This window comes from Coturnix japonica, chromosome 14, assembly GCF_054131305.1.
Source record: "Coturnix japonica strain WE chromosome 14, WE-NBRP24, whole genome shotgun sequence".
NCBI lineage: Eukaryota > Metazoa > Chordata > Aves > Galliformes > Phasianidae > Coturnix > Coturnix japonica.
In genome coordinates, this window is record NC_140676.1 from 2,777,540 (window position 1) to 2,804,172 (window position 26,633).

Here is a 26,633-nt window from a genome sequence, read left to right on the forward strand (position 1 = left end):
TCGTCTAATTTATGACTTTAGAAGCATAAAATAACTAAACCGATTTACTTAATTCCCCCAGACTTCTAAATCAACTGACTTTTCCCATGTAGCAGCTAATTGCTGAAGGAAAGGTGCCTGCCTTGTTACCACTTCTCACGACTTCAGATGCTGCCTGGTGGATGGTAAGGAGTACAAACTGCAGTATGTGAGTTTGAGGCACATTCCCAACCTAAGTTTTCCAGCTGGTAAAAAGAGATGCTGCCCACACAAAAGACTTGCATTAAGCTGACATATTTTCAATATGTCCATGCATCTACTGAAATGACTGAAACAGCTCTGGAATTGAATTCTTTGCCATTTCCTCATCCATAGAAGAGAGCTAAGTTCACAATATCAACTCTGAGAATGCAAAGATGCCATCACAAAAACAGAGACCATATTCAGATAGCACAATGAGATAGATGTCCTACCAAAATAATAGGGCAGAGAACACAGAGTTGAGAATACAGCTGCAAAGGTAACCCAGTAAATCCAGAGAATTTAAGATTTAAAGAAGGGACAGAGGAAAGGGGAAAAAAGAAAACCAAATGTACAAACTAACGAAGCCATAATTAAAACAGCACATGGCAAAATAAAGTGTGAGAGCCATCTCTAGTAAATAGAGGAGGAACCCTATTAATTAATCATTAAGGTAAGTTTAGTGCCTTGGTAGACCAGCCTTCCTTTTGTGAAATGCAGAAACAGTTTCAACATTCTATAGAATTGCACTAACCTGAGTTAAAGCAATTGCTGAAGTATTCACAGGTAGGCAGGAAAATGCAGATGTGGGCTCAGTAAGCGATTCCTAACCTGCTCTGTGATGGTGTCTGATATTTTAGCACAGAATCAGTATGACCCACACAGTTATCAAATACTACAGGGACACTACATCCCTGTAACACTAGCTCCTTACAGATTCTCTCTCTACACTGCTCAGACTACTCCAGAATATCTCCTGAGTGGTGATAGGCAAAGTGAGCAGCACAGGCACAAGGATGCAGCAGGATGACACATCCTGAGAGGCAGATTTAGGGAGAAATCTGGACATAACAGGGACAGCAGAAGCCTCGGCCATTTCCCACAAGAAAAAAAAAGAAAAAAAAAGAAAAAAAAAAAGTCACAAATAGAACTGACAAGCACTTTCATGTCATGCCTTCTCTTCCATGCTGAACTTGCAGGTCAATCATTTCCACCTCCCAGCTGAGGCACATGGTTCCAGCCTGGTTATTTTCTGTGACACTTCCAAATCCCATCAGATCTGCCCCAACTTTTGAGTATGCATGTGTACAAGTATTTAGCAGGTAAGTTGTTACAATACGAAAGCAACAGTTTAGCTCACAAAATAAATATATCTTTTCCCTAAGCATGTTTCAGTGCCTTCTCTCCTCTCATAGTTTCATTACTTTTGTATCATTAAGCTCAACAAAATGTTACAAGCACATGTATGACACGTATCTGAACAAGAACAGAACAACAAAGTCTTACCTGGGCAACCAAGGAACACAGACAACTAACTCTCCAAAACCAAGCCCAATATAAAAAAACAACACAATAAAAAGATTCCAGTTCTCATAACGCGCTTAAACAGAGCTAATTGCACCAACCACTCCCCCAGTAAAGAAGCAATTTTAACAAGACCAAAACGACACCTGCAGCTACTAGCAAGTGTCTTGCTGCCACCTCCTGTAAAACTGTTGAATTGCACAAGGGCTTTTAGAAGTTGGACCAGCGTTGCATTGCATAGACTTTCTACCCATTCAGTCCCTGTATGAGCAAAAGTAAGACTGCGAGGCTTGATGTTGCCTTAAAAGCTTTGATTGCTGTGATTATTTTTTTTGTTTTAATTATTTTTTTCATAAGCTCCAACGTCATTAACATGTTGTAAAGTATCTCTGTCCCCCGGAACACAAGCAAGGCAGAAATGAATCGGGAAAGAATACACTTCGCTTACCTTTCAGATTCAGCAGAGGGGTAAAAAAGTACTTGGTACAAGCGTATTTAACTAGGAAGGGATGAAGCCAGCACTTGCCAGCATTTCCTTATCTTGCCTCCATCCTGATTGTTTGACAATTATAGTTATTTCTTCTCAAGCTTCCCATTAATTTGGGGATAGCAGAATCTAGAAATATGAACAGCTGCATTTGGTCACTTCTAATGTTCTTAAAATATATGGCATAATACAGTGACATAAACCTCGAACTGCTTATTAAGGGTACCTTAATTACTGTAATCAATCTCATTTGAGATAGAAAATTGCAACACAGTGATGCTCATGATCTTATTTCACATTAAAGCTGGGTACGTCACCTAGCTATTAACTCCACTGTTAATGAGAGCTGTTTCTAATACTGTAATCTAGAGAATATATAGGTTATTAGGAAAGAGTCTAAAATCTTAGTTTCAATTTACTGCTCAGTGGAACAGTTTCCCTTCTTTCAGGACGCTTTTGCTCTATCAGTTTAATTTGGGAAGCCAAGAACACAGAGCTACTGGTTTCATAAAGTACTTCTATCACTCCCCCACAACTAGGAATTAATTCAGACCACAACGTTTAGAAACATGGCTACATTTATCTTCTGTTTTGGATTTTCTAGGACAACACTGATACACAAGACCTCCATGAAGGCACTGCTGTTCAGACACAGAACCACTGTGAGTTGGTTTAGGAGGTTGAGCATTTGGCACTCAATCATTTCTTCTGGATTCTGCATGACCTTACTAAAAATTAAGATACCTTCCAGCCAAGACTAAAAATAAACATCTCTGTTTAGACACTTCCTTTTTTTAGTCTAATTTCTGGGAGCCTTCCCAAATCATTTCCTCGCATTAATGCAAGTAACAAGAAACTGTCCTGTTCAATTAGCATTGAGAGAACATCACCCAGAGACAGCTAGCAACTACACACTGACAAGGCTTCAGTGGACAGTTACTTCACTGGTGCTGGGAATTAAAAAATAGTTTTTGTCCAGTATTTTATTGTCTGTCTCTATATCATTTGGAAAGCAAAAAAATAAAAAATTAAAAAAAATTAAAAAGCATTTAAGGGGAAAAAAGGTTTGTTATCTAAATTACTGAAAACTATCCCCTGTTTTTATGTTGCTCTCATACTGAGCTTTGTGACACTGGATTGTTCCTGTGGAAGGAAAGAGCATCTCCATTTCATTAAAATGAGACAAGTGCATTAAGTCAAATTCCCTGTTTCTGAATGAAAACTAAGTTTCTCTGGAGTTCTGATCAAGTTTCTGCATTTCATAAGAGTACTTTTATGATCGATTATCTCTGTACCTAGTTGCTATTTCTGCTGGCTTCATCTCTAAATGTGAGTTGTTAGTTTAGGCATTTCCCCATCTATCTGCCTCTCCTCCTTGTTTAGCAGAAAATAAACGCTTCCTCCTGTTCCACACCACCTCCACTCCCATCAGCCAATCTGCATGTACAGCACTGTCCCCTGGCTCTTTTCTTTGCTGGTAAGTGATGATGAAAACGAAGAGAAAGAAAAAGTCAGAGGCAGCTAGGTCATGACTCCCATAAGAAGCTACTTCTTATTTCCAGGTCAGTGATCAGAGTCTCTCTCAGTGCTTATTTGCCAAAATCCATCTCAAACCCACTACCACTCAAGCCTATGTCAGTGCTCCCACAGCATCCAAGATGTGAGGCATGGCACTCTTCCCCCAGCAACAGACCTGCATTTCCTTATTCCTGTACTTGAGAATAGTTCCAGCTCTGCTAAGCTCCACAACCACCAGACAGCCACATCTATCAGACTCCCCCTTTCTTCCCACTAACTCTCAGGTACACTTTTTTTCTCTCCACAACTCCACCTACTGCCTCCCCTTTATTACTAATACACACCCAGTCACTTCTGTGCTGTTTACCATAAGACTCATACCAGAAAATGACTTTTCCCTTCACTGCAATATCTTTTTGGTCCAAAGGGATTAACATCCATCATCAAATTAATCTACTTCAAGAGGGAGGAAAGGGGAGGCTGTTACAAAAGGTACACACAAACCTTTTTCTAATGAGGCAGGCTTGACTAAGTTTGCTTTTAACAGTCAGCTCACTGGCTCACTTGTGACATTATTATGTTTTAAATGCTCACTATCTTTTATGTGTGATTTGTTTTTTTATATTATCTGTTTTGAGGGAAAACAAGGTAAGGCATAAATCAGTGCCAATTTTCTGAACGGAGGCTCAGCTACAGAAAAAGCTGCTGTAGATGACTAACCCTCACACTATTTGTTACTCAACTTTCTAGTCCTGGTGATTAAACTCTTGGCTGCTTACAGAACAAAGATGTCTCATTACAGGCAGCTTTCAGCAGGAATCAGATTCAGCTGGTACTTCATATGGAAAAGAATAACAACAAAAAAATAAAAACAAGACAAAACATTATGCCAGCAGCTATTTAATAGCAAAACCCATACAACTAAAGTAAGCAGGGTTTACAGGGTTTTTCTGATCATTTTAAAAACCACATCCTTTGAGACTCAGCTTAGAAATTTTGAATTATCAAACTAAAGAAGACCTCAGATTATCTACGTATATTTCCTATAAAATGCAGAGTTTAAAGTTACATGTTTGTGTAATTCAGTAGCTTTCCCCTCACCTCCAATAAGGACACGAGAAATACCCAGTATTATACCGTTAGAAATTGCAGTAGGTATATAAATGGGGTCTAGATGTTTAGGCGATGTTTCACTACTCTAAAATAACACACCATGAATTGGGCAAACACCACACTTTATTAATGCCATTCAATATTAAGGGCAACGTAGCATATGTCAGATGTAGAAATCTGAAACAAGGGGACTAGGTCCAAACTTTAGATAAGTAAAGCACCCAAAAGGTAATTCAGTTATGTTTTCATAGGAATAGAAGCCACCCTGATTCAGAATTAAGTTGATTAGAACAGTGTTAGAGTAAAGGATGCTATTCTTATAGAACACTACTCAGAAAGTGGAGGTCATCCCACTTTTGTTTTTTCCCCCTCATCTCACATTAAAGGCTTAAACCCAAGAATTTTTAAACCTATAGATGGCCTTAAAAGAAGATACAGAAAAGAATTCTGACTCTACATTTGTGGGGAATGAACACCACACATGCAGTTACATCGCTTAAAACTCAATCAGTTCTTTAAAGTTTCAGTAGCAGTGGGTGCAGGAGAAGTGTGAACTCAGCTGGACTAGCTGACACCAAAGTTTTTGCACAAAGTAATAATGTTTTCACAGAGTTTAGCAGACTGCATTAAAACCTAGATGGAAATTCAAACCTTTAATGTGACTTATTAACTTCTTCCCTAAGATTTCAACCCCAAGATCTGCCCTTCCTCTATTAACAGCCCCTAACAGTAGAAAGGCCCATAGCAAGTCCTGTGAGTGTGTTTAAGTTTATAATGAGCTCTTTGCCCTGTTTTTATAATGTGTATTCATTCTTTTAACAATTACTTGGAAATTCTGAAACAATGTCAGGTTTTATGTTATACAGCTAATCTATTACCTCATTCACAGAGCACGCATCAGACAGAAAAGGAAATGAAGCACCAAAGAAAGAGGAAAAAAAAAGCCAAACAGAAGCAGTCTGGCAATTAAGTGACACTGGAAAGCCATACGATGGGAATTGGGATAGAGAGCTGTGAGCTGGGCATCCAGTTTTTTCTCTCAAGGCAACTCACCTCCATGTTCAAGAAAAACACGAACACATCTCTCTTTCCCTCTCGCAGCAGAGAAATGAAGCAGTGTCCAGCCATTGGCATCTCGACCATTTGGAGAATAACCTTGCTCCAGCATTTTGCGCACGGTGTGAACATCGCCAGCAGCAACCGCAGCCTGAATCTGCAATTCTTCCTGTAGCTCAGGGTTTCTCCGACAGTGATGGTGTAACATCCTAGCTGAGTCTGGCTTTTACAGAAGCGTCATGAGGTCACACTGGTCACCTTGAATCAATATAAAGCATGAATTAATTAGGACCACAATCAGGAAAGAGATCTAGAAAAACAATCAGTACTAGTAAAAGCAATGCTAAGATGTACTCCCTATATGCCGAGCAAAGTCATCTCATACATAGGATAAGATAAAGCACTATCTCACTATTGCTAGCAAAAGCCTGGTATATGATTCCCATCACTAAGCAGTAACTGAAGAGGACACTTGCATGTAATAAATAGTAAATATTTTCTTCAGAAGTGACAGCAAGCCACAGTTAAAGTACCTGAACGAGGAAGAGAATGAGGAATCTTGAGAACCCAATATTCATTCCAGATCACAACACGGTTAATAACGCTGACTCAAGATACTATTGAATACATTCTCTAAACTGTTGCATGAAACAGTACTGTACTGCTAGAGCGACTGAACTATGACTTTCTCCCCTGCCTAGAAATAAATAACCTCTAAGAATAATTGAAAAAGTATGTTCAGATTACTAACAGAATGTTTTCTTGTGACCTCCTGCACAGGAATCCTAGCAGTATCAATGTTCAAACTGACAACTTTAACCTCCTTTTTCCTTGCACTTTATTACTTACTTTTCTTTAAATTAGAATCTTCTGCCCATATTTTGGCTTTTGGGCTTCTTTATAAGTACATAAATGCTGTGAAGGATCTTCATATTCCAAAGATCTGACAAAGATAGTACTACATGAGACATGACAATGCAAATCAGAAAAATTCAATTTATAATTACCTTGATAAAGTATATGAGAATGCTGGGCTGAAAGGGTCTCTAAAATGGCCATTGCAAAAGAGCCTAGATACCAGCATACATTGGGAAAGAAATAAGTATAATATTCTGTGCTCTGTTTGAAAAGCACTCATCTGCAGTTCTACTTGCTACCCAGCTAGGGACAAGAAAAAAAAAATGCAGGTATTTAAGAATTCTTTCACAGTACAAAGTCTGTGAAGTGTTTGCATTTTCACATGCACTGTGTATCATATCCCATTAACAGCTACCCCTAGAATGGAAAAGAATAATAGAAGAAAGAATAAAAGCAGGGAAATGAAGAAAGGGAATGCTGAGTAACAGAAGTCACAGCAATTACCTAGAAACAACTGCAGTGGGTATTAACAATGAATTCAAAGATTTTAAAAGGGGGGAAAAAAGAAAGAATTTACATTGCTATAAAGTTAAGAGTAAAGTATAATGAGAAATTCTGAAGATGAAAACGAATTTTTAAGCAATCGTTAAAATTTATAGCAACCCTGTTTTATCAAGATAGCAAACAACATCATCACCTAAACCTTCATTTACGCAAATACCATAAGGATTCCACATCCTCATGATTCATAGGTCATTCAAAAGACACCGCAATCAACTTCTCATATCCCACTAGGCACTTGTTTTCCTGTGATCCAGATATGCACACAGACAATAGAAAAGTGAAAACATCAATCACTGCCATCCTTTTGGATGAAGGCTTCGAGGGCTATTCACTCTACTTATAACCTACTTGTGCCCATTGCAAATGAATTATTATGTGCTGCTTGCAGAGAAACTAATAACAAACAGGTAGCTACAATCACCATACTTACACAGCAAAAGCTGAGATTATGTACAGCCAATGCCTGCCACTGACATTTATTGATGCTTCAAGATAGCCTGTATGCCAACATTCAGCATAGGGCATTAGAAGACAACTTCTTAGCTCAATACATGCCTTAGCTACAGATTCAGTTTTGTTTTATAGAATGAACTCCATTACCTGGCTCTGGAAGGAAAGGTGATTTACAAACTGGCACCTGCTAACTCAGCGGTTCAGCTTTTGCATTATATTAAAAAAAAAACAAACAACAAGACGAAACAAACACAATCAAACTTGACTAATCTAATGACAACAGAAGTATTTCTCTTGCCTGTAATATATTTTTGCTAAGCTCTGTTCTGAACTCCAGTTAGCACTTCAGAATGCTCTCACCTGCAGACAGTGAGCTTGACTTCATTAACAGTGCTGTTAATAGTGCAATCTAGAATGAAATTCCACCTATTAAGTAAGGTCAAGGGAGACCACACAAATAAGAAGAAATGGATTTTTCATTTAAGGAGCCAGCAGAATACCCTAAAACGTACCTACAAAGACAGTTGGTTAAGAGAAAGCAAAGCTCTTCATATCACACTTCTCAGCTGGTGGGTACATTTGTAATGCAGCATTATAAAAAGTTGGCACTGGCCCCATATGTTGCATGTGACTAGCAGAGCTTATTCAAATCAGCTAGTACTAAAGTACGTAAGTACTAAAACATACAAAGCAGAAGACAAAGTCAAGCATAAGCAGCTCCTTTTATCACTTGTGTAGTTTCTGTGAGTATCTCCTCTTCTATCTCACCCCTATGGCAAGCAATAAAATTCAAATTACAAGAATATTTAACCGCAACACTGAAGGTTTCAAGATAGCTCTAGACACATGCCAGCTTGGGAAATATGCTCACATCCACTCCACAGATCCCATTTACAAATCCACACTTACTGAGTCAATCTTTGGGGAAGAGAAGGGAGTCTACTGAAAGCCTTTCTCCAATAGGCACTTCATATTTAATGTTTTGCATATATAACCAATGTCATTGAGAACACAGGATGCAATTAGATTGCTGCATATTGGCTTCTTATGTGCAAGTAAAAAATTAAGATGGAAAGGTATGGAAAATACATACCTATACATTGTTAGTATTTGTACACTGCCATGACAAAAAGTGACAGTAACAAGAACTTAAGTGATTCTGCAAGTACAAAAGCATGAACTCAACATGTCCCTGAATTACCTTATAAGAGGTTGTCAGTCTTTGATGGATGTTCCATTCTTCATTTTCTTCACTATACATAATCTTGTGTGTCCATGCGTGTCAAACAGCCTGCTAACCCTTAAAAAGAACGATATTTCTTGTTAGGTGCAAACAGTAAGAGTCAGAGGTCAACCTGTTTTTATCCTGTACCACTACTAGAGTGCTACATTTTAATGTAGTTATGTCAAAAAAGGCCACAAATATGTGGTTTTTCTTCCATTATTGGAGAGTACTTCAGACACTGGGGTGAGAAGTTTGCTTCTGCCAGGTGAAAAAAAAGCTACAGAGAATAATCTATGGAAAACAAGAGAAACCAGAGATGTGCTTCCTCTGCAGAGTAAACCTTGAAGGAATCACCTAACCACTTCTCTGACAGTTTCACATATCTGCTATGGAACAAGAATGCAAAGGTTACTGTATGTATTTCTGCCCAACTGCTCAATGTTTTCCTGTGGGATCCAAATGCCAGAAAAAAATAACTTAGGGATCCACTTGGCTTTTCCCAAGTGTTGGCTCTTTATCTCCACCCCATCTGTGTTTCTCTGTCTCAAGAATACAACCTGAGAAGGTAGAGTGCTGCCTGTTCCCATTTACCATCCAATGGTCCTCCAGCACCACTAGGTAAGCCTACTCTCCCCAACATGACCAACTCAAGCTAACATACACTGTGTTTTAGATAAGTGAACACACTGTTCTAACACAAGCAATACCTTCAGTTCAAAAATCATCACCCTTTTCTTTACACCTAAACCCTTTCCTTTCAATATCCAACTTCACTGAACTCCAGTACCCATTCCTACCCAGCTCCCAGCCTTTCTTATCCTTCCTCCTGGCAGATAACAGCACCAGTCCCAACAGCTGACCTCTGCTCAAAGCACTGCCATGAGCCTTTCCTGGCCAATATTATTTCATTAAATCTCTGTACACTTCTGTCCAGCTGGCATTTCATCCACTTAGCCTGAAAGAACCCTTCAGAGAGGACCCTTCCCATTCTTACACACTGCAATAACGTAACAAATAATAAAAGCATTAATTACTTCATCGTATGGCAGATCACACAGACTGGGAGTTGTTTCTGTTGCATCAGAACAATTTTAAGAACTGAACCTTCAGCTTAAAATTTGTCACTTCGCGCAACATATGATTGTGCTTTGCTGACGATAGCTCAGAAAAAGAGGATGGAAAAAAGCTCTCTTCATCCCTCGTATGCACGTTCTCTAAGAGCTTTGCTTCCCAAGATGAAACACACAAGGTCTGCAGATATGCTCACAGCCCCGCACAAAACTGCACTGCCATGACCTAATTTGATCACATTTCCAGCCTTGTTTTTGCATAGTTGATCAGTTGTTAGTTCACCTTCTCTTTTTTTTCCTTCTTCTTTTTAATTTTTGCATGATTTCCACTTAAAAACCCACACATTTTTTATTAGCTGATGCAAATTAGAATTGCACTGACTTCACAGACTACAGACAAGGTAACAGATTGCTCCACTAAAAAAGTAACAAGCATTTTTCCCCCCAAAGGAAAATTAGCTGCATATGGCAAGAGTAAGATCTGTAACTTTAATAAAAAGAAGTTATATTTAGTGAAAGTAAAGCTCACTTACTCAACCTGACAAAGTTTGCTTAAAACACTAATAACTCTAGCAAAGTAGCACACTAAAAACAAAAGGAACATCTTCCTTTTTGATTGATAAAGTACCATGTTGTTCAAGACAGACTTTTCTACATCAATACATCATTTCATTGAAGTCACTGTATATATCATGCAGAAAACGGATTCCAGCATGTGTATGCACTTGCTTCTAATGCACTATTTTGTCCATTCAGATGGCCAACAGGACTGAGCCCCAAGCACTAAGGTTACACAGACAACAGGAGGAGGACAATACTTCTTGGTGTCAACCTAACTGTATAAAGCAGGAAAAGCATATCATGACACGACTTAATGTCTAGCATGGAGCTAACCATCAAAGAGCATGGTTGTTTCTGAAGTATTCTAATACATTTAAACCGAGGAAATAACATAGAAGAAAGTCCTGTGGATTAAGGGTAATCAGCATTCATGATTCTCACAACCCACTTTTCCTCATCCCTTTCAGGACTCAAACAAGCTGAATGTGTTCTCATTCAAATGGCATTTTGAAAATGGACAGTACGTGTTTGACAAAGAGCTCAAATGCAACTATCATCTTCTTGTATCACTTAGGTTCCTATTTTTTAAGCTCTATGGATGGAGAAAGAACAACAACCATATTATTGTGTTCTTATATTCCAACCAATGTCTGCAAAAAAAAAAAAGCAAAAAAAAAAAAAAAAAAAAAAAAGCAAAAGAAAAGCATGAAATGCCAATATTTCACAAGGCCTTACAATTGTGGGGGGCTGGAACCAGATGATCTTTGAGCCCCCTTCCAACCCAAGCTATTCTATGAATATATCTTATGTTAGCTGCTCTATGCTATATCCTGGACATCAAGTGAGGCATTCAAGTCTCTAAGTCACCAAGCTTTAATGTATACTCCTGGCACCAAAAGCAGTGAGTCCATGATGCACGAATCCTCCTAAACACCACAAGAGAACAACTTCAAAGGAAAGAAGCTGCACTCTTCATGAGTGATCATTAGAAGTTGTGCACTCATAAGGAATGTATCTGTAATGCCAACTTCTGGTTTAGACATATTTAAGGTAACAGAGCTAACCTAAAAATGCTCCATCAGCTTCAGGTGTGTGTAGTACCAATCATGCTGCCATTATAGACTAACAAGCAGCTGTTGTGCTGTTACATTCTGCAGGTGACCAAAACTGAAGTTTAGAGGTATCATTTTACCAACTGTTACCCATGTAATGGTGAGATGTGAGGTCTGACTTTTGGGCCTGATGGAGAGCTAGGGAAACTGCCCAGCTCAAGTAACTGCAGGTCTGCAAACAGGACACCAACAGCTAAGACATCATCTTCACTACCCACTGTTAAGAAATCAGCTCAAACCATCCCCATCTGTACACTGGTAAACTTATCCACAAGTGGGACCTTGTGAAGAAAACGCCATAGATCTAATAATCTCATTGTTAGTGCTGAAGGAAGGCCTTACAGATCTTTTGCAGGTGAGAACGTTGCATCAGTTCATACAGCTGCAATGCTCCTTTCCCAGCCTGCACAGAGCACCTGCAGGGAGCCTGCAGCACGCTTTGAGATCAAGCATAAAAGGCAGCCCCACTGCTGACTTACCGTTAGCAAGCTTCAAACAGTATAAATATAGAGAAAACTTAACCTTAAAAGTAAGCAGTAATTCAGAGCAAGTGTTAAGGTGTAAGATTCACCCATTTTAATATTACTTGCTATCACTCAAGTATCCAAACACCAACTTTCCACTGAATGACAGAAGCAGGAAAAAAACCCCACAAACTAGTTTAAACCTCACTACACAATTGTTTCAGTCCTACTACTCATGATACAACTGATGAGCAAAAAGAGCGCTGCTTATGGTGCTCATTTTATTTAACAGCCTCTGCAAAATGTGTATTTGCTCTGTATTTTTTTTAATAGGGCCTAGAAGAACCAAACTGGACAGAACTAATTGGATGACTTGAGCAGATAAAGCATGGTGCTTCACTATAATAATGTCATTCTGCAAGCAAATGCTGGAATAGAAAACAGCCTCTCACTCCACACATTTGCTTTAAGGGTTTAGAATTCACAATTGGGAAAAACAAAAACAGCGAGTATGTAACCTGAAGCTAAAAATAAGAAAAACACTGGATATGCAACTTAATCTAAGGGGGTAGCTCTACTTGCAACATGCTGTGTTCCTTCCAGAGCCCGAGAGGAAGGCTACAGCACATCATTTGTCTCTCTTTCTTGTTTGGATCACATGAACATTGCTGGCAGAAGCTCATGCCCCAGTGCCTGTGAACCCAGTTCCAGCCTCTGCATCTGGATCAAACTTCATTGCATTGGCATCTCACATCAGGAAGGAGCCTAGCAACTCACAAACACATTTCTCAAAAGACCTCCTGGCTTAGGAGCACCAAGATGTTGCACTCTTTGAGTAGCTACAATGATGCAAGCTCTGATGTTAGATGTGACAGAGGGGTTACAAAGAGGTTGTTACAACAAACCAACATGAAACAGGTGCACCATGGCTGCACTGAAAAGTCAGCATTAATGCACTTGTCTTATCTAACAGCACAGAAGCCACTCCTGCAATCACAGTGGGCCTGTCTGCATGTTCCAGCATCATACAGCTGGCTTTGTGGTATGCTATCAAAACAGCACAGACTATTTCTTCACTCTGATTTTAAAGTATATACCTCAGAATTTGTTGTCCTTGTGTTACGGGGGAATTTTCCACTTCATCTTTACAGCACAACAGTGAAAACAACATTTCCACCATACACTGAAGATACATTAGAATAAAGATCCACCCTTGACCACAGCAACAGGTACTGCATTTTCCACTGCAACTAACACTAGAAGCAATTCATTTCTGACAACAAAAACCATTCTGGTGCAGTCAGTGACATCTCTGAAAACAAGACAAAGACCAGTAGGACCCATATTGAGGATACATTTGCCAAAATAACACAAACTCATCTACCTTTGAAATGGATTACAATAGAATCAGTGCAGACTTCGCATTAGAACAGGCATGAGTGCCATTACTTGGAGCACATAACAGTGGGATGCAGAATAATGCTGACTGACATTAACCACCCCCCATTCTCTTTCCTTCCAAAGCTCATCTCTTTACCTCCCAGCCACATATATAACAGGAATCCTCCCTACGAGCTGCTCTTGCTCTGAAACCACACCATCCTCCTCTCACAGCAGGACTCAGTTTCTGATGACTCCTTTCATTTTTTTCCCTTAAGCATCCAACAGCATTATCTTATTCTGTCATCTCAACCCACAAAGTACTTGTAAACAAACACCATCCAATTAAATCCACTGGAATTTTTGCAGCTCGGTTATAATACAAAAACCCTGACCCACACAGAAGTTTGGTGCAATTAAAACCAACAAAACCTAATCACTATGACCTACTGCAGCAACATCTGCAGAACCAGAGCAGGAACAAGTCATGTCAATGGGAGGGAAGGCTGAAGGGACGCTCACCATTGCCCTGAGTGAGGTCATGTTAAATGACACTCCCCATCCCATAGAGGTGTCCAAGGCCAAGGTGGATGGGGCAGCCCAAGATGGTGGGGGGCAACCAACCCACAGCAGGGGGTGGGGCTACACAATCTTCAAGGTCCCTTCCAATCCAACCACGTTATGATTCTATGACATACCTGAGCTGAAGACACACCAACACACGTTAAGGAGTAATCTGTGATCAGAATCACGTTTACAGATCAGATTCAGACAACAAACCGTAACAAGGAGGAAAGGACCCTCCAACTGGGCTCCAGAGCTTCTAAAACCAACGCTCAGAAGCCCGAAGGTTCTGAGAGAACAAAGAGACCCAATAATGCCCATGGAACCCACCACACTGAGGACCACAGACAAACCATGCAGCAAGGAGAATTCTACTGCAGCAAGGATAATTCAACGCAGATTATCACCTTGTTGGGCTCTCGTGAGCGTTGCTTTCTCTCTTCAGCCTCATTCCATTCTTTGCAGTCCTGATTTTAAGGCAGCTTAAACCTGAAAAAAGAACACACAAAAGTAGAACTGAGCCACGATATAACACAGAAGCTAAGCATAATACTAAAGGAACACCAGGAAGAAGCAGGAAAAGCCCTCACGGATGGGTCAGGAAGGGTTAGTTCACCTCACAGAGGGGCTCAGTATGAAGCACCGAGGCCGAGCCCTCCCGCCCTGTCAGCGCAGCCCCGGGGCTGAGGTGAGCGCTGAGGAAGGGACAGGAGGCCACGGGGTCGCGGCACCGGGAGGAAAGCGAGGGGCGGCCGGGGGCCGTTACCTGCGAGCCGGTGGGCTCCGTGCTGCGCTGACTGACTGAGTGCCGGCTGCACTGACTGACTGAGTGACTCGGTGCCGGCGGCGGGGCCGGGCCGTGCCGGCCGCGTTAAGGGGCCGCACCGTGCGGGGACACTTTGCACCCAGCCGCCCCCCGCGGCTCGTTGCGGGGTCAGCGGGCAGGGACTGACCTCCCCAACAGCCAATCAAAGGTCTCCATTTTGGTCCCGCCCCCAACCTCTCGCCGCCGGAGCTTTTGATTGGTCAGTAGGCTGACGGCAGCTCCGCCCGCTGCTCTTGGCCCAACCTTTGCCGTAAAGTGAAGACAGAGCGTTTTGCGACAGCGGCGGGGGGAGGTTGAGGCGGATCCGGGGATGGAACGGAGGAGGATTGGGCCTCCCCGCGACCGGTACAAGGGGCGGGTGAGGCGCGGCGGTCGCCTGGCAGCAGTTGAGTAGTAACGGGGCGGGATGGGCCTGGTAACCCCTAGGAACGAGGGGGGTGGGGCCTGGGGGGCTCATGGGGAAGGTGGGATGGACCCTGAGAGGGGCTGGGCCCGGGTACAGGCCAAAGGTGCTGCGAAGAGCGGAAGAGTTGGGTCACTGCTGGTACACGGCCCTTAAAGCTGACGGGCTCAGGTGCCGTTTCAGGTCCGTTATTTCTTTCCTCATCCCGTTTCCATCTCTCATTTCTGTGTTTGCAGTTCCACGTGGGTTTATGTCTTTTAAGGCCGAATTCAAGCGATGGCGAACATAATATACAAGAAAACGTGTTAGTTTGGTTTTATATTACTCTGTACAGCCCCTCTCTCTTTGATTCACCTCCAATATAAGGGCTTCAGAACTGTTTCCTATTCTTTACGCAGGAATCTGACACTTGGGGCCTTATCTTAATTGGTTTTTCGATGCTGTCATGAATAACACAAGCAAGAGCTGGGGTTGTCATTTCTTTTGTGCAGATACAGTCACTTTTCTTTCCTCTTTGAGCTTTCTACCGTGCCTTCTTACTATGGCTGAGCCAAACTGAGTCTGTCTGACACCTTCCCCCTCTTTGAAGTTAAACCTCTTCAAAATAAGCCCCTCGTATTATCTCTTTTAATGACTCCCCCTCATGAGATGCTGTTTGGTGTGAGCATGGCGTGCCTTACCTGTCCTCTTGGCAAAGTGCTCTGCAAATTAATGCTGTAAATCAAACAGAGGCTCGAATCCCGGGGGCTGGACTCGATGATCTCTAAGGTCCCTTCCAACCCGCAGGAAACTATGAAACTATGAAACTATGAAACGTGCAATGGTGGGATCAGGGAAAGCACAACCAATACCACGTGGAGGAGTTCTAAATCTCTTGTGCTCTTACAGCCCTGCTGTGTTGGATGAATTGGTGCACGACAGCTCAGGTTGGTTTTGAACATAGAAGCAAATGTGTTGAGATAATTTTACATTACTAGATGTTCTTGTAGGAAGAAATAAAACTCAAAGACGGAAACAATGGCTACATAAAATATTCCGAATGATTTGTCAAGAAGTTTTATGAGGTTTCAGGCCATAAATTTCCACCTCAAGTAGAATCACAAATAGATTCTTCAGATGAAGAGGGAATTTTAAGTATCAGATCTAATCTCTAACACATGGAATGTGGGAAAGGGTTCTTTGGTCTGCTATGGATGAGGTGAAGTTGCCGGATCAGCCATTGCCATCCAAAATACCCCAGCAGAGGGAACTGTAGATTATTCCCTAGAGGAAAGTGCTTATTTTCTAATTTTAGGTTCTCTTAAATCTACACCAAGGGAAATACTGCTCAGTTGTGGCAACGTGCAGCAGCCTGGGTAGCAGGTCTTGGTCTACCCCCTCTATTTAATGGCTTTGGGAAGCCATTCTTTCGATGCATGCTTCAGTTATAGTTTAAAAAAACCAAAACATATTATAAAAATGAAAGTATAATTCTCAATGCTTGATAGTTTTAAAAGTGTGAGAAGATTATAAGCTTAATAAACCCTTGTAGCCTCAAAGTTTGTTAATTTTCTCCTAGAAAGCAATAATTTTAAATGTCTTTGGTGTGATGATGACTGGAATTATGATTACAAACAGAAATGGAATAGCTAATCGTTATTAAGAGACTGAACTGTTTTCTTCCCTTGTTAAGAGATGGGAAACTTAATGTTTAACCAACAGCTTGAAACAGCTGGCTGCAGGAACATACCTTGGCTATGCCAGATTTAAAGAGAGGGGGATCCCAAAAGCATACAAGACAATTCCCATAAAGAAAATAAATCCCACTCCTAAATTCACAGTAGATAAAAGGTAATGAGTTTCTTTTAATTAAAGGGCAGTGGTTAGATAATATGTTAAAACTGTGTAGAGTAGAACCACTGATGAAAAAGAAACCCTTGTGATCATGAGTAAATCTGTTCTCTGGAGAGATCTGACACCCGTTTATCTATTTGCATAATGACTGGAAATTCTGGGGTGCTTAGTTGCTCACACTTTAAGAAAAGGTTGGAATTAATAGGTTTTCTTGTAAAACTGCACTGAATGTTCCAGCAATTGAAAGAAACATTCCATTGGTTTTGTGATAAAGCTTTTCAATCTTTTTCCGAATATTTAAATGCTTTTAAGGGTCTTTTACACCTCAAGTAAATTTTTATTTTGAACTTCCCAGCCATTGGACCCTTGTGACCAAGCTTAAAGGCATAGTTAACCCTTTGCATTATATGAAAAAACTTTTTGATTACAAGATTTATGTGCTCAGAGTAATAGGTTTGCATGTCCAGAGGTAAATTAATTCCTTTGTCCTCCTTGCTAAATTAGCCCAGTTCTCTCCTGAATATTCACACTTTCACCTTAAGTCCTATGTTTTGTTGCACATAGACTGATCCTTTTTTATTTGTTTGTTTTAACTAGAATGAGATTGTCCTGTTCACCCTGAGTGGAGAAATAAACACTGCCAGTTCAGATGAAAATTCCCATTTGGAACATCACGCCTGTTCATAAAGCAGTCCCTCCCAAAGGAAATGAAGATTTAGCAGCATAAAGGTAGAGTTCTCCTATCTTTCAGGATCAGACCCTAGAAATGGTCGTCTTTATTTTTGTTAATTCCTTCAAATCAGTATTTTCAGTGGTATTGTATCGGAAATGTAAATTTCTTCACTACTTTATAACTCTTATACTTTATGAATGTTGCACTGGGACAAAGTTTCTTGCAACAGTTAGTTTATCATTCCCATTTAACTAAAGAGTAATTGCATTTTTAAGTTTAATAATGGTAGTAAGAGTCTAAAGGTGTGTGGTGTTCTTTCATATCTCTATGGTTATCTATTAAGTTCAGTAATAATATAATCTTTTTTTCCTAGGTAACTTAGAAGAGGAGTGCCTATTAGCCTGTCTCTTTCTCTTACTGGATAAAAATAACTTCAAAGCTGATTTGCACTGATCAGAAATAACTGGTGAAGAACTGCAGCGTTCTGTGATATATTGAATGTGCTCACAATGAAGATATCTCTGCTACAGCAGATGTATAAGGATATACTGGCAGGCACTCTGTTACCAAAAGAAAGCTATTATTACGCCTCTTCTCTTAATCTATGTGTTGGGCAGTCACAGGAAAGAGATGAATTGTGTGATCTGCCATCTACTGATGTCAGTATTAGGAGTCATGAAAACACTGTTACCCCTACAACAGATGATGTATCACATAATTTAGCAACAATGAACTTCTCATTTTGTCCACGAGAAGTGATACTGCTTCAATTAACTTTGATCAAAATGCTGGTTGCTAAAGTAGAGTCTCAGGAAATTGAGTTCAGTACAAGACAGAAGTACTGTGAAGTCCTTCTCCTTCTTTTGAAGGAAACAAAAGCTGACTCAAAATTGGTAAGAATCTGTAACCTTTCAAAAGATTTTTGCAAAAGAGATATGGAAGGGATACTACTTAGATACTGTTTCTTTTTATGTATCTGCAGGTTTGTCTTCTCAGTAGTCATGATCAGCTGCTATCTCACATAGCTTCAAGAAGTTTAGCATCTCTTGTATATTTCCAGCTGAAAGAAGAAGTAAGTATCTTAAAGTCTCACAGCTTGAAGAGTCACTTCGTGAATATATACCTACAAGTTTTTCTGTTTGACTTTATGGCCAACTTCTTATAGCCTTTATATGGTACAAAAGTAGTTCCTATCTGACAACTCCATAATCTGAGACTACATCCTTTCATAATTAGGCTTACAGAACAATGCCAGTACTGTTCCTTTCCTACATCTGTTGTCTATATGTCTCTGCTGCTCCTTCAGAAAAGTAAAACCACAGTCTAGTGATACTTAACATATAGACCATCAGCCTCCTCAAAATGCCTGTTTTTGAATTGCATTTATCATCAGGAACAGCAGGAGGGTTATTCTATTAACTGGACAGATTAGTATAATGGCAAAGGCACTACAACAAAGGTATAATGACAGAAGGACCAGTACAATAAAAAGATACTACAAAGGAAGAGAATAAAATTGCTTACCTGTACCAGAAAATTCTAGGTCTGTAGGGGAAAGCTTTACCAGAAAGAGATCCTTCCCCACACACAGTCAGCCCTTAAGTGGGATCTAAGAGAGGTGCAGACAGTCTCCATCTGTGAACACAGGTGAAGACAATTGAGCTGTGTGACCAGAAGGGGTGGAGCCTGGTTGCATCTCTCTTAGACCCCTTTAAGGGCAAACTGCCTCTGGGGAATGTTTTCTTTCTGGAGATTCCTTCCTGGTGGAGTTTTCCCCTGCAAACCTGAAATCTGATTCAGGTAAGTAATCTTAAAAGTATTTCTTTTATGGTATCTTTCTGTTATGCTGACCTTTTTGTCATTGTACCTCAGGTGGAATTCTTTTTCCTATCATATTGATCTGTCTAGTTGCTGCACATCCATCTACAGTATTACCTGTATGTGGGTTGCTTAACATTAACAGGTTTCACTTCCCTTTCTGGAAAATTTGTTCCCCTTTCTAGAAAACACAGCACTTCTCATTGCATGCATATATGACTTAACTTCAGGTGTGTAAGTATAGGTCTATGTGCTTAAAAGACACCAGATGGATGCGTTGTTTGCTACCTTTGATTTTTAAATCCTTTAGATTTTGTTCTGTCAATATCATCAAAATATGGCTGGATATGAATCTCAAACTAATTATTGTTGTGCTGCTGTTTAATTCATTTAGTGGTTGTAACTGTTTTTGTTTTTTGAACTCATTTAATTAGAATGCAGTGAATGTCACCTGGCTCACCTTCACTTTAAAAAGTCTTCTGGAGTTCCCTATGTGTACCCAAGTAGCAGAATGTCTGTGGACTCTTACAGCTGTTCTCAAGGATGTAATGAAAGATAAAATGTTACCCAAACCAGGTACTGTAATAGTCTAGTTGTTTTATGGTAGTGTCAGTACATTAGTGTCCACTAGGGGGAGGGATGTTACTGGTGATCTCTAGAATGTTGTCTGCACAACACTTATTTTCTTCATTGTCATATAGAGAGTTAAAGTGCAATTAAAAACGTGGGTTTTATGTGCACTAAAACTGGAAATAGTCATAATCACTAGTTTTCTGTTAATCTGGTGATTTAGCTGATTGTGGCATACTGGAACTCCAACTCTGTAACCTTCTTGTTGCTGTAGGTATTTTGAAGTTGTTGGCTCCCCTTGATGCTGCACTTGAAGGATTTTACAGTTCCATTCTGCAATATCATTTTGATAGTCAGCTCTATAGTTCACCTTATTCTGAAGCTGCAAACAACCTGATCAGTTTTGTAGACCTGCTTGAAGCACTCCTGGCTTCTAGGACTCAATTAGAGGTACCGCTGAGATGTCAGAGAGTATTGTTTTTAAAAGTGTCTTATGTCCTGAACCTCATTAACTCATCAATTCACTATTTCATCAAGAAGAAGTTCATCATGCTTCTTAAAAAATATGTCCTTTATAAGCCTCAAGAAGATGCTGTAAGTGGGTCTCAGCTCTTACAAAACCCATATTTAAAAGAGGATATGCTTGCACTAAGTAATGCTGTCCTGCAAGTTGTGAATTTGACTTGGCTTAATGCAGTCCCACTTGGTGAAAAGGCCTCCTACTTTGGAAGCAGTGAAGCTCTTTCTGGAGATGATACTCAAGGCGGTTCTGACCAAACTGTTCTCAGAGCCCTAAGTCTGACTGTGCTCAAAACACTGGAGTTCAAGTGTCAGAATTCTGATACAGAAGCTGAAATCAAAGGTAACATTTTCATTTTGATTTTGTTCATTAAGCAGCAAGAATTGTAAAGCTTTTAAATTTGTAGTCATGGCTCATTAAGATTGGAAGTGCATTCCACTGAATTTGTGGTTGTAGGAAGGTGGAATAAAAAGCCCCACCCAGAAAGCTTGTTATTGCCATCACTGTGTCCTGCCTAAATTAGCTTTTTCTGTATGTTTTTCCTGATCTTAGCCTTGGAATAAGGAGGGCTTGTGACAGCTGCACTTGAGATAGAAAACCTTTCCTATTAAGAACATATTTTAATTGTTGAAGTAGTTGAGCCAGCTTGTGAACACTGGGCTTTTCTCCAGCTGGAAAGAGAAGAGAGTTCATAGCACAAACTTCTATTCCATTTGGGTGGAGAATGAAAAGAAAGGACAGGTAATGGTTTTCTGGTTTGTAATGTGGGGGTAGACCTTTTAAGTATTACTTAACATGGTTGAAGGCACTGGCATTACTGCCAGACAAATAATACTATGGGACAGAAAAAGTGATGGGGAAGAGGTAAATATTATAATGAGGCTGTAAAGTAAGAGACAGGGAAATTATGGGAGCTGACAGAGTGTAGTGGTGGTTTTCTTCACTCTAACTTAGAAATATAGCCCTTTGAAATTAGTAGGTGCCAGGCATTCTTCTCATTCTTGCTCAGCTTGGGTATGTTTCATCCACTGAAGAGATGAATTCGATTAGCAGAAGAGCAAATCGGTCTCTGGTGTTTGGGCATTGCCACAAAGCAGACAGTGGGATGGCAGAGGAATGTTGTGCAGTTCACATTCCTGACAGGAGAGGATGCCTTGCTGTTTCTCACTGGTATCCTGTTATCCTTCTAGTGTGCTCTAAGGGAGACGCTTTGCTTGTTAGACATCCTGCAATTCCATCTTTCCAGTGGCCTGTTTACCTCTCAGAGACACGTGAGTGTCTTCTGATACTAAACCACGTGAACCTGGATGTGCAAATTGTATGATCAAAGCAGAATGTTGCCCTGGATGGCAAAAAAGGAAAAATACTTCTGAAATAGTGTTTCTAGTCAAATACAACCAAGAATGGATATGTTCCTTCACACAGTTGAATGCTGATGTGCCAAAATGTCACAATTACTTCATTTTTCATATGGGGATGTATTTTTACAGTACTTTTATGGTATAGTGAGATACTTGAAAAGTTCTAGATGTAAATGTTATTTTAGTTTTTATATGTCTATATTCTGGAGCAAAGCCCATTTTTAATTCATCTGTACAGGACAGCTGGAGAGGTTTACAAGAGAATTTCTAACACTTTTTCAGTATTGTGGAAGACGTCTTTTGTGATGCCTGTTGCACTGTTAGGATTTTAAGTATTTGCAGGGAAGGTTTTTACTTAGAATCCATCTGCAGAAGTTCTGAGATTGTCTAAGAACAAATGAATAGAATAAAAGTAGGTTACACCTGTTTTAGATGTCTCTGTGGAAAACTGTCTCAAAATAAGGCTGCCTTTTCCCAATTGGTGCTACAAAAATGAGTTGTTTAATTAAATTCAAACACCACAGGTGTCATGAGGAATTTCGAGTTGAAAGGAGTGGTGCTTCTATTGGAGTGTTATTAAATGAAGTGGTTAAAACAAGCTCCAAAATGCTTTAATAGACTAACTTCCCTTCTGGGAAGCTCGTTGATCCTATCTTTTTCACTAATACGAATTATGGTGGCTTAACTTTAATTCACTCCAATTTTGGGAGTAATTTTCAGATAGCTTTGATTTATAGGGGAGAATTTCATTCTGAATAGTAACTATTAATAATAACGAAGATAATTAGCTGTTCCTTTTTTTTTTTTCTGAAAGGAGAAGCAACTCTTAAGGTCAAATAATAAGGCAAACCACATAATGATGGCTTTGTTAGTAAAATTGATCCCATGCTGCAGGAAATCTTTCAAAAGCAGTAATTGCTGTTTATATAAATGATGCAACCGTGCCCTTCAAGCTATGGTGTATTAAAAGCAGTGTAAAATTCCCACTGAGTACCTTTGGTGTAAAGATGTCAATTGTTTTTCTTTTTGAATTATTTTATTATTGGAAATATTCAACATATGCTTGCATTATGTGAAAAATTAGTGCCTGAATTCAGACACAGAGAATCTTCTTCTAATTTGTCATTATTACTAAAGATCATTACATATATACTTAGATCATTACATCTGCGGCACTGACCTGATTATAATTCACCTTTCTTTAGTTTGCTATATACCAATGGAGCTATCTAATTGGGGAGCCAAAGAAAAAATATAAGCCACAGCTGTACAGGTATAGCGGCATTTCTGTAGGTTTTGTGATACATGCTCATCTGCAAGCTTAAGTGTAAGAGGATTCATGCTGCAGGAGTTTCTGGGTCCCCTAGAAGGACACTGATAGACATATCAGATAACTCTATTCTCAGGTTTTATCTGCCTTCTGTGGGGAGGAGGAGGAGGGAAAAGAGGAGGAGCCTAGTATATAATAAGTAAATCAATTTTCCACTGGTTAACTTAGTTGATAATGTTGACATCTAAGCACTGGTGTTTTTAGAGATAAAAAGAATTAATGTTAGATAACTGCTTGTGGCTTTCTGATTTTTTTAATTTTTATTTTTTTTTCTAGATTTCTTTAGTACCAAGGAAGCAGAAGTTATCTATAAAATTTGATGCTGTGTTAAATCAGTTGAGCTTAGGAATGATAAATTATATGTGCAGTGTTTTGCATTGTTAGTTTTTAAAAATGCCAATATTGTTTAGTAACAAAAAGATGTGGTTACTTTTTTTTCCCCTTCCCTTTTCTCTCCTGTTTTCAGAAAGCTTTCAGAATTCCATGTCCCATCTGCTGATGTTCTGGAGGAATAACAGAAGTGATTCCCTGCACTCTCACCCAGTTGCACATCATTGCGAATGGCTCTCCTTGGTTTTTATAGAGCAAGATGATGACATGTGGGAAGCTGCAAAAGCTTTATTACTCATTTATTTAAAAATTGATAGGTTGGTATGTGTTTTATTTGACAGAACTATGAATAATAATTTAATGGGGTTATTGTGACATACATAACACTTCCATTGATTACTTTTATATGAAGGATGAATATTTTTTAGTAATAAGCTCTGAATTATGTGATAATGGATGTTGTAAGAGCTGTTAACTTTTCTGATAATTTGGTTAAGTGTTTTTTGCATTGAAATGAAGGACTTGTGCAACAAATTCCTATTAAATAGCACAGCATATCCTGTAATTGAGAATAATTGCCTTCTCAATCTAAATAGTGGTTAACTACAGATAAAAGGCAAGGCTGTTCTCTTTCAACACGTGAAGAATCTTGTAATCAAGTTACAAAAATTTAGAGACCTCTGGCAAAGCAGTGCTCTCACATTTGGACCTCTGTAAATTCTAGTTATTTGGTAAATACTGTCACTATTAACATCAGAAATGTTTTTGTTTTTGTTTTAATTTTCCCTGAATGTTCACTTCTTCATTGTTTGTTAACATACAAGATCTTATAAGAACTTAGAAAATATTTTTTCAGCTTCAAGTGTAAACACATTGCAAGTAGTATCTTAGATACACAGAATGATTTTTAGGCACCTAAATGTAAGGTTACTTTTTTCCTATGTGGTGGACATTAAAGTTTACAAAAGTAATACAGAAGTATTATAGAGAGCTGTTCACATATTAAGTATTGTTTCTTCCAGAATTAAGGACATGTGGTTTAAGAAAACCCGCTTTAAGTGCTTTGGCTTCCCAAGCTGTCTGATCTAGCCCCTGCCTGAGTTCACTCTCTAATATGAAAACTACATTTTTTTTCCTGATGAAATTCAGAATTCTTGAAATTCTGATTCTGGAATATTGGATTTTAAAATACTGCAAATTGTAATACAGATTTCAAACCCATCTTGCATAGGAAGCTCATCCAACAAAGCAAGTTACCTTGCTGGGAATCTAGTAGGTGCTTTTTTCATTTGCTAATTTTTTTTTTGACAGAATTTTATTTATTTAAAATATTTTCCTGGAAATCTCTCATTGTAAAACATGTAGGGTCTAGCAAGCATGCATTTATTATCTGTTACAGAACATCAAAAAAAGGTCAAGAATAAAATTTGCTGGAAATGTCTGTTCTTAATTGTAAACTTCCACTGAATTTAATCCATTTCATAACCTACTTTTCAGGTTACGGTGTGATGCTGTGGATAATTTAAGCTGGGAAGAGGAGGAAAGCTGGAAGTTCCGTACACATGCAAGTGGCTATAATCCCCACTGCATACTTTTATTTTTTCTAGAAAAAATTGCCTTTGATTCCACAGTACTCCTAGATTTTTTGATTTCATCAGAAACTTGCTTTCTGGAATACCTGGTAAGGTACTTAAAACTTCTTAGGGAAGACTGGCATCAGTTTGTAAATATCTGTAACCATTTTGATAGCAAGCATGGTACTTCTCAACCATTTTCTTCTATCAAGCCTGCACATCAAGAAAAGCAAAGCTGTGCGGCTGGTGTGAGCTTGCAAAATGCTTGTTGTGAACCAGAACCACAGACTTTGATACCTTCGGCTTCTTCTCACAAGTGCTTAGTGTTTACAACAGAGCAAGATGATAATGAAGTTGCAGAGTCTAACCAGTCTAACTCATTGCTATGCAATGATAATACATCTCTGCTGGGTTCTCTTCAAAGCCTTGTTAATTATGACAGCTCAGAAGATTCTGAACTAGAATCAGTTGGAAAAGAGTGCTTGGTAAACATAAAGCAGATGCCTTTACATAAGGAGCATGAGACAATGATAAGGGAAACTGTTTGCAGCTACACAGATGATAAACAGAATACACTCAGGTCTGAAGTGCTGCCTCTGAAACAAAAGGGATCTAATACCTCATCCAGTTTGGCATGTGTAGTGTCTTCGGATAACATCATTCCCCTAAGAACGATGCTTTATAAATCAACAAAGTGTTTGGAAGAACTGCAAAAAGCTATTTCCAGGTTGCAGAGAAGAAATCTTTTCCCTTATAATCCATCTGCATTGTTGAGACTACTGAATCACATTGAGAAGATTAGTAAGAAAATGAATTCACAATAAATCAAAGAAGCATTCTGGTGATTTCTAACTACTACACTAGAGATGAATGACTTCTGAGGCTCATGCCTTCTGCACCTGACAGTGTATTAATACTGAAATCGGATAAACGTGGTTTTGGTTGACACTGTAAGAAGTCTGCAGTTGTGCTCAGTGACATGATCTGTTACCTCAGGGTCTCAGGCTTATTAGTGGTATGTATGTCATGCACTCTGTCAGTAGTAATTGCTAGTAATGCAAAAATTGCTAATAAATAACTTATCTGAAAGAATATCAACAACATTCAGTATTTAAAGTCTTGTCAGTTATACTTAACATCATTCTAATGTAGTGATTTAGTAGTGATTGCCAGACTGATGGTAATTTATGGACTCTAAGCAGTGACGAGGTTGAGTGAAATAAAGTACTATAGTTGGGGACAGTTTTAATGTTCATACTGTGTGTATTGAATCTGTGCTCTGCTCCAAGTGGACATGTGGGGGGGGCCACCAATATCCTGTCAATCCGTGCTATCTGTTTTCCTTGGTTGAAGTGCACACCTGGTGCTTATGAGGTACTATTTGTTTGATCTAATCAGTGGTGTTATTACCTCACTGAAAATCAAATTTAGTTTTTCTTAATATTT

The 26,633-nt window shown here is 39.3% G+C and overlaps 3 protein-coding genes across 16 annotated transcripts in view; 2 read left to right on the plus strand and 1 right to left on the minus strand.

Moving 5' to 3' along the window:
* The window catches only part of ASB7 (ankyrin repeat and SOCS box containing 7), a 29,314-nt gene extending 14,435 nt beyond the window's left edge, over nucleotides 1-14,879 (minus strand). The window contains exons 1-5 of one of the 3 annotated variants that reach the window (XM_085515251.1): nucleotides 14,716-14,879; nucleotides 14,357-14,438; nucleotides 8,775-8,873; nucleotides 5,696-5,956; nucleotides 1,973-2,140 (exon numbers count right to left, since the gene is read on the minus strand). Coding sequence is in view for 1 of the 3 variants with exons in the window: in XM_015873202.3 (XP_015728688.1) it covers nucleotides 5,696-5,906 (211 nt within the window). In the remaining 2 variants the exon portion in view is untranslated. Of the gene's footprint in view, nucleotides 1-1,506; nucleotides 1,617-1,972; nucleotides 2,141-5,695; nucleotides 5,957-8,774; nucleotides 8,874-14,356; nucleotides 14,439-14,715 lie in introns of those variants that run through there. The other 2 variants (XM_015873202.3, XM_085515252.1) reach the window with 2 other exon arrangements.
* A 152-nt stretch (nucleotides 14,880-15,031) lies between these two features.
* LINS1 (lines homolog 1) lies at nucleotides 15,032-26,440 on the plus strand. 11 transcript variants are annotated; one of them, XM_085515260.1, is made up of 9 exons: nucleotides 15,032-15,160; nucleotides 16,067-16,104; nucleotides 17,609-17,740; nucleotides 18,058-18,577; nucleotides 18,667-18,756; nucleotides 19,937-20,078; nucleotides 20,347-20,934; nucleotides 23,750-23,930; nucleotides 25,111-26,440. In XM_085515260.1, the coding sequence occupies exons 4-9, from the start codon at nucleotides 18,194-18,196 to the stop codon at nucleotides 26,009-26,011; spliced, it is 2,286 nt and encodes a 761-aa protein (XP_085371386.1). In that variant the 5' UTR covers nucleotides 15,032-15,160; nucleotides 16,067-16,104; nucleotides 17,609-17,740; nucleotides 18,058-18,193; the 3' UTR covers nucleotides 26,012-26,440. The 11 variants fall into 11 exon arrangements, with proteins under 11 accessions (XP_085371386.1, XP_085371387.1, XP_085371392.1 ...); XM_085515257.1 differs by lacking the exon at nucleotides 15,032-15,160 and adding an exon at nucleotides 15,274-15,361 and having other exon boundaries at nucleotides 25,111-26,042; XM_085515261.1 differs by lacking the exon at nucleotides 16,067-16,104 and having other exon boundaries at nucleotides 15,032-15,165.
* The window catches only part of CERS3 (ceramide synthase 3), a 42,260-nt gene continuing 41,765 nt past the window's right edge, over nucleotides 26,139-26,633 (plus strand). Inside the window, exon 1 of one of the 2 annotated variants that reach the window (XM_085515318.1) lies at nucleotides 26,139-26,202. The gene's annotated coding sequence lies outside the window, so the exon portion shown is untranslated. The remainder of the gene's footprint in view (nucleotides 26,203-26,633) is intronic. The other variant, XM_085515315.1, reaches the window with a different exon arrangement.